The 19,446-nt window shown below is 38.5% G+C and overlaps 1 protein-coding gene across 6 annotated transcripts in view; it reads left to right on the forward strand.

The window, feature by feature from the left end:
• Positions 1 to 19,446, forward strand: part of tent4a (terminal nucleotidyltransferase 4A) — a 111,480-nt gene that overhangs the window by 41,302 nt on the left and 50,732 nt on the right. For all 6 annotated transcript variants that reach the window (XM_060824579.1, XM_060824578.1, XM_060824581.1 and 3 more), the window contains exons 2-5: positions 5,592 to 5,715; positions 8,016 to 8,062; positions 16,539 to 16,659; positions 16,743 to 16,850. In XM_060824579.1, coding sequence (XP_060680562.1) covers positions 5,592 to 5,715; positions 8,016 to 8,062; positions 16,539 to 16,659; positions 16,743 to 16,850 — 400 coding nt within the window. The remainder of the gene's footprint in view (positions 1 to 5,591; positions 5,716 to 8,015; positions 8,063 to 16,538; positions 16,660 to 16,742; positions 16,851 to 19,446) is intronic.

Raw genomic sequence — 19,446 nt, forward strand, 5'->3', positions numbered from 1 at the left:
CTTGTGTGTTGATGGAACATAATGGCATAATCCATCATGTACATGTTATCCAGCTTACTCCTATGCCCCTCTTGTATGTAAACACTGTGTTTTCTGGGAGGGTCACTTGATGGAATTCCATCTTTTGAGATGTAATAAACACTTACCATTTGGATTTTCTTATGGCATTGAATCTATTTGAGAGAAATTGTTCTGAGTCTTGGACTAACTCAGTACAAGTATTCTTGATCTCTTCTGCTGCCATCTGTAACTTGTGATCTCATGAAAGGTCGTAATGTTAAGAACCACATGAGTTGCTAGTCCTGCGACTGCTCATCCAGCTGTGCTCATCAGATGATGAGAGTTGTAGGTTCCATGCGATATTGCCGTAGCTGCATTTCAATATTAATATTGTTAGGGTCTAGACTACCTTCTGAATATTTTGAGGGGGTTTGGTCTGGTCCATAACTGCTACTTTTAAAGGTAAATGTACCTTTAAAGGTTATTCATTCACTACAGTTAAAATCTAACAAAAGGAATTGGAATAATTTCACTCTATTGGAAAACGTAACAAAATAATAGACACAGTAACTATTACTAATTAACTGTTCCAATATCGTAACATTCCATCAACACATCCTTGGCAAAAAGCAAATTCAGAACGCAAATTCTCATGTGTAACTCCGGTAGCCCAAGAGGAAAAACGTTAAGAAAACTCGCCGAGTGTAGCAGACAAGAGAAATTTACTGCAAATTCCAGCCCTGCTGACGGTACAGCAAAGACCGCTCAATGTTAAAACTAAAACTCCTGGTTGTATGTGTGGGAGTTTGACTATATTGAGGCTGCTTCTATTGTTCCAACCCTTTTTTTAAAAAAAACACCTGCTTCACAAGTTGCTTATCATCTCCTAGACAATTGGACACCAGTTTCCCAATCTCTCTAAAAGGAATCAGGGCAAAACACACTTGTTAAAGCATGCTATCTTCGCAATATAGCTGTGTAGTCTTGGGTAATCCATGGTCTGCAAATAAAATGGTCATAAGATATAGGAGCAGAATAGAGCCCATTGAGTTCGTTCATTGCTGATATGTCTCATTCTTCCTGCCTTCTTCCTGAAACCCTTTGATCCCCTTACCATTTAAGAACCTATCTATCTCTGTCTTTAACACGCTTAATAACTTGGCCTCCACAGCCCTCTGCAGGAATAAGGTCCATAGCCACCTTCTGGCTGATGAAATTCCTCCTCAACTCAGTTCTAAAGGGTCATTCCTTCACTCTGAGGCTGTGCCCTTGGGTCTCAGTCTCCCTTGCTAATAGAAGCATCATCTCCACATCCATTCTGACCAGGTCTCTGTGTTCAGTGATTTTTCAGTCAGGTTACCACCTCATGCTTTTAAATTCCATTGACTACAGACCCACAGTCTTCAATTGCCCATCTGTCAAGCCCTTCATCACCAGGATCACAATTGTAAACTTTCCCTGGACCCCTTACAATGCCAGCACATCGGTCTTCCAATACAGGCCCCAAAACTGCTCTCAGTATTCCAAATGTTGTCTGACCAGAGTCTTGTATGGCCTCAGCTGTGCATTTTGGCTCTTGGATTTGAATGCCAAATTTACACTTGCCTTTCTAACTGCCAACTAAATTTGCATGTTAACATTGAGAATCCTGAACTAGGATTACCAAATCCCTTTGTGCTTCAGATTTCTGAAGTCATTCTCCATTTAAAAATGCTAGTACCTTGCATCTAACAGCATGGGCTTTATCTTATTTAGCAGCATCCTATTCCAGTCAAAAGCCTTCTGGAAATCCAAATAGATCATATTCACTATTCGATTAAATTACTTGCAGTGTGGAAACAGGTCCTTTAGCCCAACAAGTCCACACTGACCCACCGAAGTGCAACCCACCCAGACCCATTCCCCTACATTTACCCCGTCACCTAACACTATGGGCAATTTAACATGGCCAATTCACCTAACCTGCACATCTTTGGACTACTTAGAATGTTGCCAGGGTTGGAGGATTTGAGCTATAGGGAGAGGCTGAACAGGCTGGGGCTGTTTTCCCTGGAGTGTCGGAGGCTGAGGGGGTGACCTTTATGGAGGTTTACAAAATTTAAGGGGTATGAATAGGGTAAATAGGCAAAGTCTTTTCCCTGGGGTCGGGGAGTCCAGAACTAGAGGGCACAGGTTTAGGGTGAGAGGGAAAGATATAAAAGAGACCTACGAGGCAACTTTTTCACACAGTGGGTGGTATGGGTATGGAATGAGCTGCCAGAGAAAGTGGTGGAGGCTGGTACAATTGCAACATTTAAGAGGCATTTTGATGGGTACATGAATAGGAAGGGTTTGGAGGGATATGGGCCGGGTGTTGGCAGGTGGGACTAGATTGGGTTGGGATATTTGGTCGGCACGGATGGATTAGACCAAAGGGTCTGTTTCCATGCTGTCCATCTCTGACTCTCTAAGTCAATGGTGTGTACTCCGTGTTGTTGCTGCAACATTTTGCACATGCGTTTTGTTTGGTTGTATTCTGTTGTAGCCATAAATTTCTTGCATAGGTTAGCCCAGTGTCCTTTTGTGTCACAATGACTTTGCAAGATCTTAATGTAGGACAGGTCTGTGGTTTGTCCAGCAGATCAAATTGTCCATGCAGTATGTATATTTTCTGCATCCTGACTACTGTACCACTGGTGGTAATTGCACCTAATGTTTGCAGATACTTCCAAGTTGATTACTTCATTCTTGTGGCTTTGCTTGTAAAACTTCAGCTCTAGACAGTGAGATATAAAGTTTACTTTTACACAAAGCTGATTTTCCAGCATTTCCCATAGCATAGTAGGATCTCTTTGGTCCTGTACAACAGTGGAACTGTGTAGCTCTTTTATTTCTCTTGGCTGTTTTTATTTTCATTACTTGCTTATCTGATTCTGATTTAAATAAATCTAAAAAGTACATTGCCATTCTTTGTTTCAAATACCTAAATTTAGTGTGAAGCCCGAGGACTTGCAATTCACGTAAGAAATTTGGTTTTCTTTCTGTGAGTTTTCAAGTGCTGTCAATGTCTAGACGATTTCAGTTGTTTTGCTACTTTTAACTTTACTCTGTGTGGAGATTTGGCAACACAGCTGCTATATTAAAAATTGCTTTATAAAAGTCTGCCCTGTGCTGTTTCAGCTACAACTCGATCTTGCTTGCTTTCTTGCCTTTTTTTTTATTTTCTTTCTTCCCATCCCATTTTTTCTTGCCCAGGAATCACTTATAAAAGTTGTTTTGATGGTCCTGTAGCTTCCACAGTCCAATTTGGAACCAACTCTGGGCCTGAACAGGCACATGAATCAAATACACATGGTTAATTTTGTTTTACTTTCCTCCTGATGTAAATCTGATTAATGCAATGTTTCAAGTTTTTTTCAGAGGCCTTCTGTGATGGTCTTCAAACGAGCCTCTGCCTTTCTTTCAATGAATGTGTATCCTATCAATGTTTTCTAAAAGCAAAACAAAGTCTAAAATGCATAGGATGTGGGACGAAATTCCTATTCATCTGAACTGAGATATGAAAGCAAGGATTATATAATAGGATATTTTTCTAACTTGTGGATCTTCCATCTAAGTTCAGAACTTTTGAGGTATCCATTCAGCAGACTAATGCAAGTTCTCAGGTCTTAGATGGTTGTTGGATTGCTTAATGGTGGTAGGATACAAGTAAAAATTCTTTCAAGGAAAGAGTGCAAACATTAAGCAATCGAAGCATATGAGTGAATCACTAAGTGTTCTAGGTGTGGGAACAGTCTTACTTATTAGTGCTCGCAAGCTCTCATTAACTCACATTCATTTGCTCACTTCTACTCTGAAGAATATAACTGTTGCAACATTTAAAGATTTAAATCTTGAGACAGAATTGATATACGTACCACCACTAACTCTTTGCAACATGCTGTGGAGATAGTTTGATTTTCACAATTTGTGTGTTTTCCTTGGGAAAACAATTTTTACTTCATAAAGAGGATAATCATCTTTCAAAGAATAGGTATCAACAATTAAATAATCCCTCAACCTGTATTTTTATTATTCTGCTTTTTGCAGCTACATTAACACAACAGTTTCCACTCTTAATAGTTGATGCTACATAAAGAAACAATAACATGGCAGTCTTAAATATTGTAGACAGCGCTAACCAGAAAAATATTTGATTGCTTAAGACATGATCATCAGTGACTCTTGTGTTTTATGTCTTTAAATATTTTTGATGTTGCATTCACTATGTCCTCACCATGTTTCACCTAATGTGCATGAAGGACCAAGTTGACTTTGGAAGAAGGAGCTAGTGAAGAGTAGAAAGAGGTTCATTGAGTCTTGGTTTTGGGGACATGAAAATATTCCAAGGATTCTGCAGCAGAGTTGGAATCTGGAAGCAGCAACTACTTTGCAACTCCTGATAGTCTAACTGGGTTTACTGTACTGTGTTAGAACAAAAAATGAAAAGAGTTACACAGACAAATAAGGAGGAATTCCGAAACCCAAATACAAAGAAGTTGCAGGGAGAGAGCAGAGCAATCTTGAAATTACTAATCCTGACAGTATGATTGACTATTCATTTGCAATTAATAAATGTTGCAATTTATGTTCTGCATGTGCTGCTCCATTTTGCAGGCAGACCATCAGAATTAAACTTCTTCCTTAACTCTGAGAGTTTTTGGATGATTATTATGCAGATACTGACTCTAGCCTGACCTTGATATTTTCGCATCTGCTGCTGTACTTATCATTTTAACAATTAAAGCCTTTGCCCTGCAAAAACATCAAGTATGATCGCAATCTGTTGAATTAGGCCCATTAAACTGGCCCAAATGTAACTGTAGTTGCCATAGCTGCAGGTCTGACCTTGTATGGCACTACTTCGTGCCGTGGATTAGGTGATTGCTCAAAAAATAGAGGCCAAGAAATATTAACGCAAGTCAGCAGCCTAGAGGGAGAGAGTCTACTGGAATCAAATGAAGGATTTATTCAAAACAGGCAAATAGTCATTGTTAATATGCATTATCAAGATAGAAAATAGAGTGGGGATAATATTGGCACAAGTAAATGGTAAAATAGTTATGGAAAATTTGGAAAAGAAATGTTTGTCTCTTGAAGTTTGTAAAATATATCAATAGTGTAAGGTTCTCAGGAATTGGGAAATGTTCTGTGAACAATTGCAGGTAATTAATAATAACTAGGTTAGAAGAAAACTATTTTGTACTATATTTAAACTATATATTTGCACATTCTCTATTACCATTTAGATCGAACTAGAATTTGAGAATTATGCGCAGTTTGACAGTTTTTTTTCAAACATCACATTGAAATTAAATGGTAGTAGAGAATGTGCAGGTATATAATTTAAATATAATACAAAATAGTTTTCTTCCAACCAAGTTTATAAACTTCTGGAACATGTGATTCTGGCTAATGTGAAACATATGACTTCATCTGTAAGGGAATCAAAGAAAAAATGTGACATAATCACAAACACTTCTTAAAAGTCTCAATGAGAGGATTGCAAAAACAGTTTGAGAATTAAGTTTTGTTGCAGATCTTCATACAAATCTTTCTCTCCATTTTGTTAGTCTCCATGAAGAAATCATGGACTTCTACAATTTTGTGTCACCGCGCCCTGAAGAGGAAACCATGCGTAAAGAAGTAGTGAAACGGATAGAATCTATTATCAAGGAACTTTGGCCAGCTGCCGATGTGAGTTTACAATCTGAAACTAATTTTCTCCTGAAGTTATTTTTCCCTTAACTCTTATTTTCCCAGACAGAAGAGATTCTAAATTTGTAAAACCAACTGTTTTCTTTAAAACTAACATTTTACTTCATAGGTTATCTAGGTTTTGTTGCTTGTAATATTTATCCTTGAGTTCTTTATGCCCATCAATAATGTATTTTCTACATGTTTTTGTGTATTCCCATAGGTATAAATGTATAATAATGTGCATATGAATATTGAGTTCAAATTCAGTTAAAATTAGGTCATCTAATTGAATTGCTGTTTGCGATTCTGGAATTCAAATACTCCAAAAACGTTTGACTGGTCAATATCAATACAAAGTATTTTTATTGGCTATGATCAGAAATAAAATTAATATGACTATAATGAGTGAAAATTGCATCAAAATGATGAGACTCTGTTGAGATGTTGTTGATGGAGAAAGTGAGGACTGCAGATGCTGGAGATCAGAACTGAAAATGTGTTGCTGGAAAAGCGCAGCAGGTCAGGCAGCATCCAAGGAACAGGAGAATCGACGTTTCGGGCATGAGCCCTTCTTCCTGAAGAAGGGCTCATGCCCGAAACATCGATTCTCCTGCTCCTTGGATGCTGCCTGACCTGCTGCGCTTTTCCAGCAACACATTTTCAGCTGAGATGATGTTGATGCCAACCTTTAGCTTGTAAGAGAACTGAATATTATTACTGGGAATTTACCATTGCCATGTTTTGAGGCAGCCACAATTCTCTCTTTAAAGTTGAGTAAGCAATATCAAAACAGTACTCATTTTTGGTTATGAAGTCTGACTCTCACTTATGGAATTTTCTGCATTTTCATGTGATTCTATTGCCAGTTCTTCTGGATGTTAACACAATTATTTATGATTCCTTTCATCTTTCCTGAGTCTTGATAATCATGGCGTACCATGGTTCCAAGTGTGTTAGCAACTTGTAGCTTCCTAACTTGGTTCTTTCTACAGGGAGTTCTTGGATGATGCACATTTTGACAGCACAATTTGCTTACAAAGTCACTGAGGAATTAAGGAATGGTATTTGCGAGAACACTTACTTCTGATTGCGCTAGCACAATTCCAGTGGTGCTCAATATGCGTGCTTCATTCTACATCTGCACCAATGTCTGTGCCAAAGTGTCTGCGCTGTTCTATGCATACACCGACGTCTGCATTGGTCTTCGCGCTGTTCTGCACGTGCCCTGTTTTCAGTTACCAACAGGGCAGCTTTTTGTGGGAGGCGCTGTACATAGAGCAGCTTTCTGAGAGAGGTACATTGAGCAGCTTCCTGTGAATAATACGCTACTCCTGAATTATCCTGTTTTTTTGGAAAAAATTGAGAGGCATAGCGACAAGAATGTTATCAATAAGTGTCCTGGTATTAAAATTGCAGGTGGTGAATGCAAAAGTAAGGCTATGAGAAGCTAGATATTATGAAGTATTTTGAGCATAAGGAGAGATTATGTGCTATAGCTTGCATAACAGGAATGAGAGAGTCTAACTTATGTACCATGATGACCCTCTGTCCCTGTAGTGACAATATTTTTTAACCATACTCTGTTAAATTTACTTTTGTTTCATTGATAAATATGATTTATAACCTTCATTCAGGCTGTGCTGTATTTAGACTTCTAGGTGATTTTGAGTGATTGTGGATGATTTTTGTTTTTGCTGATCTGCCCCGAACCCCACTTTTCTCATAGGCCCCATTATTTATATTGTGATTTTCTATTAAGTGAGGTTTTGCTGGAACGCAGCTACAGCACTATAGGAGAACTACCTGCATATGATATCAGACCCAAACTTTTCACCTGAAATCAACAAATCAGTCAAAAGGATGGAAACACAAATTTGTATATATGTGCACAAATTTCCACGCAAATGGTTAAGGCAAAATCAATTACAGTAACTTCAGTGAAATGAGTTAATTGCAGCACTGATCAGGACTTGGTGCCACAATGCAAAATGTACTCACCCACTGGGCCAGAATGCACTAAAATGCATTTATTTTTGATCAATATAACAATGGATTAAAATCAAAGTTATAATGTTCGAAAGTATTTATAATTTTTAAATTACTCTCTTTGAAAAATGTTCTGGTTTCCTTCCAACAGAAAAACAAAATCTCTTAGCTAAACTGTGAATGTAGTACACTAAGGCATTTCGCATTCAATAAATGATACATAGCAAAATGACAAATTAGAATTTGTAGTTGTCTGCCATTAATAATTGTGATCTTTTGTACTGAACAATTAATGTTTGTTTTGATCACAGGTTCAGATTTTTGGGAGTTTCAGTACAGGACTATACCTCCCGACTAGGTAGGTGCAAGTTAGAATTGGTAATCTCAAATAAGTGCTGATAACTCGATTGTTAGTTAAGAATTGGTTTAAGAATGTTTTCTACCTGTGTTTCAATGCAGTAAATTTTCTATCACCTAGAAAGAAGAAAGAAATTGTTTTTATGTATATCTTTAACTATTTTTGCAATTTTCACAATCTCAGCATACTCCATAGTGTTTTTAACAACTGATCGAGTTCTTCTGCTTTTGAAGTGATAATCAAAATAATGATAAAAATAATAAGTGGCAATATGGGAAACATTGCTGTAGACAAATGTGATGCAGTGCCAGTGAGAGAATGGCCAGATAATCTTGCTTTTTAATAACGTCTGTTAATGGAAGATCCATGGTACTCTGCTTTGAATAGTGTCATGTGCAGTTTTTTCCAAACAAAAGGGTAGACTGACCTGAATTTAGTCTTTAATATATGAAAGACTGCAATTTTGACAAAGAATAACACAACCCCTGAATCAGCCTAAATCAAGTGCTTTCATTTCTGGAAAAAAACTTGAACTGACCACAATCTGGTTCAGGTGATAGTCATGCCACTTACAAATGTTTTAGCTGCATAAGCTTGTTTCCAGGTTTTGCAGAATATTTATACACAATTCTAGAATCTCGCTTTTTGAAATACTAACTTTAAATTTGGCCTTTGCTTTATAATGGAAATAAATATTTCTAAAGCCAGTTTTCTATTCCTGTAAGGTAAATTTATTCAATCTGAACAAATGTACAAACAAATGTTTGAATATCCTTGATCTTTATATCTGTATTATCAAATTGAAAGACTGAGGAATTTTGCCAACTTGTTCAGTTCTATTTTTGATTAGATGTTGCCATCTTTTTGTTTAAGCAGAGAAATAAGTTAGAAAGAAGTTCAAGAAATGAGCTTCTGAGGCAATCGGTTTGGGTTCTCCACTCAGCACAGTGAAATTTAAGTATATTCCCATCAGCTTTGAGTTCTTCCAGTCTGAGTGTTTCCAGTCTGAGTTTACAAATCAAAGGATCCTGCCCAAATAGTTTTGTGGCTGCACTCCAAATATGTTGGTAGTAGCCTGTTATTGGATCCTGCACTTGTTCATTTGATTGTCAAGTGGTTGGGAGCTAGCTGCATCACAAATGTGGTTGCACTTCTGGATGGCAAGTTTTCTCGTAGCAGCAACAAGGTCAAAAGTTAATATTCTCTAGTGTTCTTCCTACCAAAATGAATCGCTTCAAGTATTTGCATTGAATTTCATCCACCATTTCTTTGTGCATTCCACTAGCCTGCCTACTGTTTTTGAAGTTTTACCCTACATTCTTCATAGTTCACAATACTTCAATACTTCTGTAAATTTTGCAATTATTCTCTGTATGCTGAAGTGTCTCTCATGAATGTATCTCAGAAAAAGGAAGGCTCTCACATTGACGCTGGGGAGCAACACTACAAATTTTACTTTAGTCTGGAAAACAGCTGCTATTGCTGTTTCTAGTAGCTCAGTCCGATTCGTATCGATATTGCAACTGCCCCTTTATTACAAACAGTATGTATCCAAAATGGTAAAATGGCTGTCATGCATGTACCGATATGACCCATGACATCAGATAGCTATGACAAAACATAGTGCAGGAGTCATCTGCATCACCACATTCTGTGCACATGATCAATCGATGCACTGTTGACAGGGATGGAAGGCAGAGCGTGGGCAGGATAAAAGCTGGTGTCGGAGGGTGGGAAGGCTGGGGTTAGGAGTGAAAGCAAGGCCTGCACCTAGAGTGGGGAGAAGTTTGCACTGACAGCCAATCTCGTTCTTTTATGCTGGAAAGGCTGGCAAAGGTGGGGTGTTAGCAGGGAAAGAGGTAGGCAACCAGCGAGAGAGATCAAGGAAAGCTTAGAGAAAAAAAGAAGTAAGTTGAACTTCAAAGTAAAATAAAATCATTTAGTTTGGTCACACGGGGTACCTTTTATTTTACATCTGCACCATCTTTAGATAGGTGGCTACTTTCCATCGCTAGAGAATGACATTTGCTTGTTTTTTTTGCTCTTGCAACAAGTAATGGCATTTACAAGAAACTTTGACTATTTCATAAGCTAGTCATAAAGGTGGCTGAGCAGTTAGGACTGCTCTCGGGGTTCGGTTCTGCTCTTGGGTGACTGTCTGTGTGGAATTTGCTCATTCTCCCCATGTCTGTGTGGGTTTCTTCCGAATGCTCTGGTTTCCTCCCACAGTCCAGAGGTATGCAGGTTAGGTGGAGTGGCCATGCTAAACTGCCTCGAGTGTCAGGTATGTGTTGGCTAGGTGGATTAGCCATAGGAAGTGCAGGGTTACAGGGCTTGGGTTGGGTCGGGTCTGGGTGGAATACTCTCCATTCGACCCATCGGTTCTACTCTGTAGGGGTTTTTAGCTCTAACTTTACTCACAAGCCAGTTGAATATCACTTCAGCAAATACCTTTGGGAGTCTATTTACATCACATCATGAGTATTATTATGAAATGTGTGTTACTTCATTCAAAAAGTTACTTCAATGGATTTAACCCTAATCAAACTAAGCCTCTTAATCAATCAGCATTTGCCCCAGACTATTGATTGTTAAAGCTTCCTCACAATCGGGGTTACACTGACGAGCCTATAGTTAGTTGATGGGTTTAGCTTCACAAACTTTGTTTTTAAGAAGAGGGCACATTTGCAATTCCCCAGTCCTCTGACACCATATTGAGCCAAAGGCAGATTGGAAAGTTAAAGCCAGTATCACGGCGATTTTATTTTCACTCACTTTCCTCATTGGTTACATTGCATCTGATCCTGTTGTGCTATCAATGTGAAGTATAGGCAGCCTATTCAACATCAACTCCTCACCAGTTTTAAACCTTTCAAATGTCTGCGGTATCTTCTGTCTCACTGTGATCTGGGCAGGATATTCTCCTTGGTGGGTTTAGTGTAGGATGATTGCAGTAATGTTCTCAGCCAATACTGTATTTGGGACTGTTCCACCATGACATCTAAGTTTGTTGCACCTCACATTTTCCTCAACTGTCACCATTCAGAATAATCTACCTTTTTTTTGTGTCCAAAGTGGATAACCTCACATTTATCTGCATTATTTTGCATTTGCCAAGGATTTGTCCACTCAGCCAGTCTGTCCAAGTCATCCTACAACCTCTTGGCATCCTCTTTGCAACGATACTGCCCCCCAGCTTAGTGTTATCTGCAAATTTGGAGATATTGCATTCAATTCCTTCATCCAAATCATTAATGTATTTTGTATTTGTCTATACAATTCTCTAGTAATAATGATGGTACTTAATTCCTTCTCTCTGTTCTTTTCGTATTAATGGGATGTGTGAGGTATTTCCACATGCCAAATATCTGTTTCACTCCACCATTTCCTTGTTCCCTATAAGTATCTCCTCAGATTCATTCATTAAGGGGCCAATGTTCACTTTGACCCCTCTCTTCCTTTCTGTACATATTCAAAGAAGTTCTTGTCAGTTTTTTATATTCTTTGCCAGTTTGTCCTCATGGTTTATTTTCTCCTTCACTTGAATAACTTTTTAGTCCTCCTTTGCTGGATTCTAAATTTATGCCAGTCTTTGGGGTTTGTGCCTCCGATGCAAATTTTCTTTCACCTTAGTAGTGTCCTTAACTACTTTGGATAGCCATGTTGGATTTTCCATTTCTTAGAATCTTTTCTCACTGGGATATATTTTTGCTGAGAGTCATGAATTATGTTCTTGTTTCCAATGCAGTTGTCTCCCACTCAAACAGAAAAATAAATCACTACGTTCTTGGAGATCTTTTACTCTGAATTTATTTATGAACGCTGCCTTGTTACCCATTACCCGATCCAGGATAGCCTGTTCCCTGGCTGGCTCCATGACATTATATTAGGGATAGCTTCATAAGAGCACTCTGAATTTGTTGTCGTAGCTACCCTTCCCAACTTGATTGATCCAAACAACCTGAAAATTAAAGTCACCATAATTGTTGCTCTTTTATTTCTACATGCTCTTTTTCATTGTTGATTTATACCATTTCCGACACTATGGCTACTATTTGTTGGTCTATACACTAATACTATCAATGTCGTCTTTCATTTGCTGTTGTTTGCTTTCAACTAAAATGATGCTATAGCATCCAAGACTAGATCATATCTCATAAGAGTCCTCATTTGATCACTTATTAAACAGTGCTACCCAGCCATATTTTCCTTCCCTCCGCCTGTCTTTCCAAAAGGTCAAATATCTTTGAATGTTAAGTTCCAAATTCTGATCTCCTTGTAATCACCTCTCCGTAATGGTTAAAAAAAACATATCCTTGATTTTTACCTTGATTTGCACCGTTAATTCATCTACCTTATTCTGAATGCTTTATACATTAAGGTTTCAAAGTCTTTAAACTTACCTGTTATCCCCAGACCATTAGACTATACTTCTGAATTACTACTAAACTACCTATTAAATTGTTTGCACATTCTCCCATGTCTGTGAGTTTCCTCCCAGATCACCTCCCACAGTGTAAAGATATGCAGGTTAGGTGGATTAGGAAATGCAGGGCTACAGGGATAGGCTAGGTGGGTGGGTCTGGGTGTGATGCTGTTTGGAGAGTCGGTATGGACTTGTTGGGCCAAATGGCTTGTTTCCACATTGTTAGGATTTGATGAAATTCTACGAATAGGCTGTGTACCTACTCCCTCAAGCCGTGAAAATCAATGCAAAAGAGTTTCTGCCGTATTTAACACAGTCACTTCAGCTTACAAAGGCCACATCCTCTTTAAAGATGAAGATTCTCTAATTTCCACAGGATTCATTTCTGGAGAAAAACCTTCTAGAAGGAGACATGTGGTTCATCGGAATTGAAAAATCTCAGCTACTATTCTAAAAAGATGTTTTGTCATAATATCCAATTCCAGACAAGAACAAGCCGATACCAGTAAAAATCAAAAGCCAGAGTGTTTGATTCAAAATGTGAGTTTGAAGCACATCATTCCATTTGTAAATTGGAGTTATTGATATCAGCCATCTTGATTCAGTTCCAATTGTGGGATATTATAAAATTGCTTCAGCTGAATCTACTTGCAGTGGTTTGTGGTACTTTGTTACTGTTCTGAATGACTCTCAAAGGCACGATGAGTATTACTTGCTTTGTGCCAATGTCTGTAGATTGGTCACACATTGAATTAAGAGGGGCAAGGAAGGAGTGCTGCATGACATTATCTTGCCTGTCTAATTTATCACCCCAGTAAGAGAGGAAGGCTGACTCCAGTGTTGTTAAACCTTTGCAAAGTTCATTGTTTTGGCTCTTAACTTTGGGAACTGGATGTAAGAAGTGAATCTCAAATTGTAGGTTAATAATGATCTGATTATATGAGTAGAAAAGAACGACTGAGAAATGTGATCTATGATAAATGTGGACACTGGATGCTGACTTACATAGAAGGGATTATACCCTTTGGTGAGAGTGCTGAGTGGAATGATGGATGCCATAATATAGTTAATGTAGATGATCTGCTCAGAGCTTTCCCAGATTGTTTTCCAAATGTGGACCTCTTAAGTATTTTTATTAATTAAATTACTCCTTCAGAGCTGAGCCCTAAATGGAATATTTAATCATTGTGTGGTAAATAAAGGCAGACATGTATTTCTATCGTGCTCTTGAAAATATCTCTTTTAATGTGGTCAGCGGCTTGATCCGCAGCTGATCATTGGTGTGTACCTGGATGGAGGCAGAGGAAGGAGCTGGGAGACCTGCAGCTACCTGCAGCTCAGCCAGAAGCAGAGGCAGCCACGCAGATAAGGGGACACCAAGGTGAGAGGCCAGGCAAGAATGGCCACCTGGCAAAAGGAAGAAATCCCTGGCCACAACAGCTTCCAGCACCAGACCCAGAGGAAGAGGAAAGTAGTCTGCACAGAGAAACTCACCCCTGGCACTACCCAGGTAAAGGGCAAGAGAGGAGCTGGGGACAACGTGGCTACGAAGGGCACCATCGAAACTATTGCTACAACCAAAACACTTAACAATCAATTAAATATGCTTTATCATTTTTTTCTAATATATGAACTATGGGATTACTCAACAACTCCCACAAACATCAACGTAACAACTGGATAAGCAGCTTTTTGTCATTTGGATTGAAGAATAAACATTGACTAGAGTACCGTGTATCTGCCCCCCTCTTCAAAATTGTGTATTGCATCTTTTGCATCCACCCAAGCAAATAACTGGAGCCTTTATTGAATGTCTCATCTGAAATAGATGAATGAAGGGATAAGGACAAAGTATGTGTTGCCTTTCAAATGTTTTTACAAGTCCTTTGAAATATTGAGAAGGAGAATTTTTTGCAATATTGGTTTGCATGGCTCACTTGGCTTTAAAGAATCCTATCATGTAAATTATTATCTGAGCTGAGTGACAGGTTGGACATTATTGATTTGTAGTACTTTGGGTTAATAATTTTTGAGACCGCTCAGCTGAAAGCTTCCAGTTGTTGGGTCCAAATAGCAGGCTCAATTCCAGAAATGTATCCAAGTTGTAAATATGTACTGCCAATTGGAACTATTTGATTCCCCTCGAGTTGCAAGCACCATGTTATATTCTAAAAGCGAATTGGGGGAGGTAAAACAAAGCCAGGTTTTATTTGGAATAGATTCTGTGAAACATAAGCATGTATCTCCTGATTCCATTCTACCCCCTATTCAATAAGTGGTTCTTGATTCTTTCTCGAAAATTTGTGTAATAAATTGAGCTAAATCGAACCAACTAATCAAATTAGTTTAAGGGGTGCTGTGCCAAAAGTCAATTTTTCAAACAAACCTTGATTTTAAAATTTAGTTATTATTTGAATGGAGGTGCAGTAAAGGAAGGGCTCAAGCGTGTCATTGCACATAGCACACTTCCTCTCCTGAAATATTCAAATGTGATTTAGACATGGAATAGGGGAAAGGTAGTCCAGTCTAACAATCCTCCATAGCCTGCTGTCTGGACCTGTTTTTATGACCACCTTGGCTATGACTTAACCACTTGGTCAGTGCTTTCACTGATATGCACTTGATCTCAATTAATATGAGTAACATACTATTAGAATTTTTTGCAGTATGATGTATATGCTCTCCTTGGGTAGTTCAGGTGATGCAGGCTAAGAATTCGCCTTACTGCCAACTGAGTATATTTATGCTGCAATATGCAAGATGAGGGAGCTTCTGGATTTAAGTTTGCTCATGAGTTGGAAGGTTTGTTGTCAGATGTTTTGTCACCATGTTAGGTAACATCGGTGAGTCTCCGGTGAGGTGCTGGTGGTATATCCTGCCTTCCATTTGTGTTTAGGTGAGGATGGTAGATAGAGTCCAAATTGATTTTTTTTTTGTTGATAGAGTTCCGGTTGGAATGCCATGCTGCAATGAATTCTTGTGCATGTCTCTGTTTGGCTTGTCCTAGGATGGATGTGTTGTTCCAGTCAAAGTGTTGTCCTTCTTTGTCTGTATGTAGGATACTGGTGAGAGTGGGTCATGTCTTTTTGTGGCTAGTTCACGTTCATGTATCTGGTGCTAGTTTTTTGCCTGTTTGTAGTGTTTGTTACAGTCTGGACAAACCGGCAGAAAACAAGGCACCAGGATTCATGAACGTGAACTAGCCACAAAACACCATGACCCACTATCACCAGTATCCTTACATACAGACAAAGAAGGTCATCACTTTGACTGGGATGACACATCCATCCTAGGACAAGCCAAACAGGGGCACGTGGAAGAATTCCTTTGAAGCGTGGCATTCCAACCAGAATCTATCATCAAACACATTGACTTGGACCCCACCTAGCATCCACTGAGAAAAAGAATCAGAAATGATTCACCCATCCAAAGAAACCTAAACACACAAATAAAAAGCAGGACATATCACCAGTGCTTCACTGGAGGCTCACTAATGATGTTGCCTAGTATGGTGACGAAATGTTTGACCAGGAACCTCCCAGCTCAGCAAGCAAACTTACATCCAGAACCTCAACCTGAACTACAAATCTTTTTGAAAATCACTAACGAGGGAGCTTCCTGTGATGTTTTTCGTAAGGGGCATCTGGATGATGCACACTTTTTTTCCTCTTCAGATTGTTCCAACATTGTATATGCATCTCTAGATCCAAATAAGAAATCCTCTACTGTTCTCATGAGTTCTTTGTGGACTTCTGCCGCTTTTCTAGCTCTCACGTTGATCTAATCTTGCAAAAGATCCATTTGATCATGGTTGGGAGCCTCAGAAGGTAATGCAAGACCATATTTGTTCGCAAGTTTTAATTTCAGTGACTTGAATAAAATAGGTTAAATTTAGGCTGATGTCTACAAGTAGTTTGTTTTTATTGATCAGACAAAAAAACTGCATCCAATTCTGAACTGGTAGTTTCCAACTGGGTAGTCTTAACAAAACTATTCTTAATTTACACCCTTTGGGAATTATGCTGATTATTTCTTTCTTTTGTTTTACAGTGATATAGACTTGGTAGTTTTTGGGAAATGGAAGAACCCACCTTTGCAGTTATTAGAGCAAGCACTACGAAGACGGAATATTGCTGAGCCACATTCTATTAAAGTACTTGACAAAGCTACAGTAGGTCACTCAGGAGAATGTCTAATCTTTTTAGAACTTTTACTTGAGTGTGATACTTGATTCAAAATTTCTCAACTTTATAGGTACCAATTATAAAACTGACTGACCAGGAGACAGAAGTCAAAGTAGACATCAGTTTCAATGTTGAAACTGGTGTGAAGGCAGCTCAATTTATCAAAGACTTTGTTAAGGTAAATATGAGAGTATATTTAACACATTTTATTATACATACATATCTATCATGAGAGTGGTTCTTATCTAATTCATTTTGAATTGGTAAAAAATTTAGGTTGTTAATTGAATGAAGACATTTGAAGTGTTCTATCTGAGGTTTTACAGCTGGTACTACATGTTCTAGTGTGTTGTGGCTCATGTTTGTGTGTTGAAGGTTTGTGATTCAATTATTCTAGTAACTAAAATGTAAAATGTTGATCACTTATAACAATTGGTGATTGAAATTACATACATCTTCATGCATCAATATGTATTTTGTTTCGCATCCTACTTCTATTTAATATTACATCACAGATCACAAGCCACACCCAAATCAGATTTACTAACACTGGATTTACAACACACTGAAGTTGAAATATTCAGTCACCCTCAAACTTGTTCAATCACTACTAACCAAACTTTACAAATAACCAATCTTGGCCACCAAATTTATAACTTAAACACAAAAACAAAATTAACAATGTATTATTATGTTATTTTATCCAAAAAATGAAGAAATACAAGGCAATCTAAATAAACTAAACCCCATCTTCCTTGATCCCCAACTGCGACACTCAAATGAACAGACGGATGTAGTAAAGAGAGAAATTACAGAAAATAAGACTCTTACGTTGCTAGCTCAAGAACTATTTCACTTTGAATATTAAACCTTAATTACATCACATGGTTTGTATCATAGGATTATATCCTGTTCAACTCCAAAGTCACCGGTCAATACAAACAGCTTCTGGAGACCTCCGGAACTTTTTATTATTTCTTATAGTCTGGGGTTGTTCTCTCAGGACTTTGAGCAAGTTGATAATTGGAGAATAACCTAGAAAGCAAAATCAAAAAACAAGAAACCAGTTGTAGGGGTTCCAAAGTAACACTGCCTCCTGCCCAAAAACCCAGTCAAAACCAATTCCCTTGATTGACCAATTCAACATTCAACTAGCTGACAGTCCCTGCACATAATATGTATATGCCGGTTTGTCTATAACGTTCTCATAGCTGTACTTGCTCTATCTTTCTACACCAGTCCCCAACAGTCAACATCAGTCTTTTTTGTTTAAAACAAGCTGCTGTTCAAAGTTCTCCACATGCAACTCACAGTTGTAAACCAAAAGTGAGAAATGTAAAAGAAAAATAATGATGGTCCCAGTGATAAGTAAAATTCAAGCTTTATAATAAAACTTAGGCAAAAGTATTCAAACTGGGAATGTGAATGAAGTGAATATCCAGTCTTGTGTTGTGGATCAGAAAGCATAATTTATTTCCAAGTAGTATTCTTTCAGCCAGTAAATCTCATTGGCTGAGCTTACTATGAAGAACTCTACTTCTCAGCCTTTGCCCTTTTCCTGAGACATGATGACCCTTGGATTAAACCATCATTAGTTCTCGCGCTCTCTCTCACTGTCGTTCCCTTCATTTATAATATCCCAGTCAGGGCAGGTGACAAGTGCTTATCTAGCTTAGCATGTTTTTTTGTCAGAGTACTTCATGTAAAGGAACCCGAATCTTCCAAGGGGAGACATTTTCTTAGTTTCTTCACTTGGGTCTACTAGATCATAACAATATGTTCCTGGAAGGCCTTGATTTTGAGGCTCTGTTTCTACTAGCAAACTGTGGCAACCTATAGTTTGGCTATTCTTCTGCAACCTTCAATGAAAAGCCAACAATAACCACCTGGTAGGTAAACTGTCAAAGCAGAGTTATTCTTATCACTAAATATTCCAGGTTTTTCTATTAGTCTTCTACATCTCTATTTCATCTGACTGGGGTCTTCAAGATAAGTCAATCATTTTATTTGTCCAGCATGCTACCCACACTGCATTCCCTGAATGCACATTTTAGTTGAATAATTGTGTTGTTCTCTTTATAAAATATGAGAGCATAATAACGTGGGTAAATTGTAATCGTGGTTTACAATAGCTTGAGAGCACAACTGTGAATAAGGCCTGTTCGAATCCGGTTAATAATCCTAATCACTCTAATCATAAACTTCAAATTTAGCTGTTGGTGCTTGCTATCTAATAGTTATAGCGGAGTCTGTTTCATGTACCACATCTTGGCGTTGATCTGAAGCTCTATCGTAGTGTGTTGACAGCATCAGAATTAATGACCAAGGTGAGCGAGTGTAATCAAGCCTCCCTCATCTGATGACAAAAAGGTTAAGTTTAGTTTAGTTTCCCTAGAGTGTGGAAACAGTCTCTTCGGCCCAACCAGTCCACACCGACCCTCCGAAGAACAATCCACCCAGACCCATTTCCCTCTGACTAATGCACCTAAACACAATAGGCAATTTAGCACAGCCAATTCACTTTATCTGCACATCTTTGGACTGTGGGAGGAAACGAGAGCACCCGGAGGAAACCCACGCCGATGCTGAGAGAATGTGCAAACTCCATACAGTCACCCGAGGCTGGAATCAAACCCCGGACCCTGGTGCTGTGAGGCAGCAGTGCTAACCACTGAGCCACGATGCTGTCCCCTTGCTGTCCTAGGATTCAATAATTTTCTGGATTTGTTCATATTCTTAGTTGATCCCTTTGTCCTGTTCTATTGAAATGTATT

This window comes from Hemiscyllium ocellatum, chromosome 5 (genome assembly GCF_020745735.1).
Source record: "Hemiscyllium ocellatum isolate sHemOce1 chromosome 5, sHemOce1.pat.X.cur, whole genome shotgun sequence".
Taxonomy (NCBI): Eukaryota; Metazoa; Chordata; class Chondrichthyes; order Orectolobiformes; family Hemiscylliidae; genus Hemiscyllium; species Hemiscyllium ocellatum.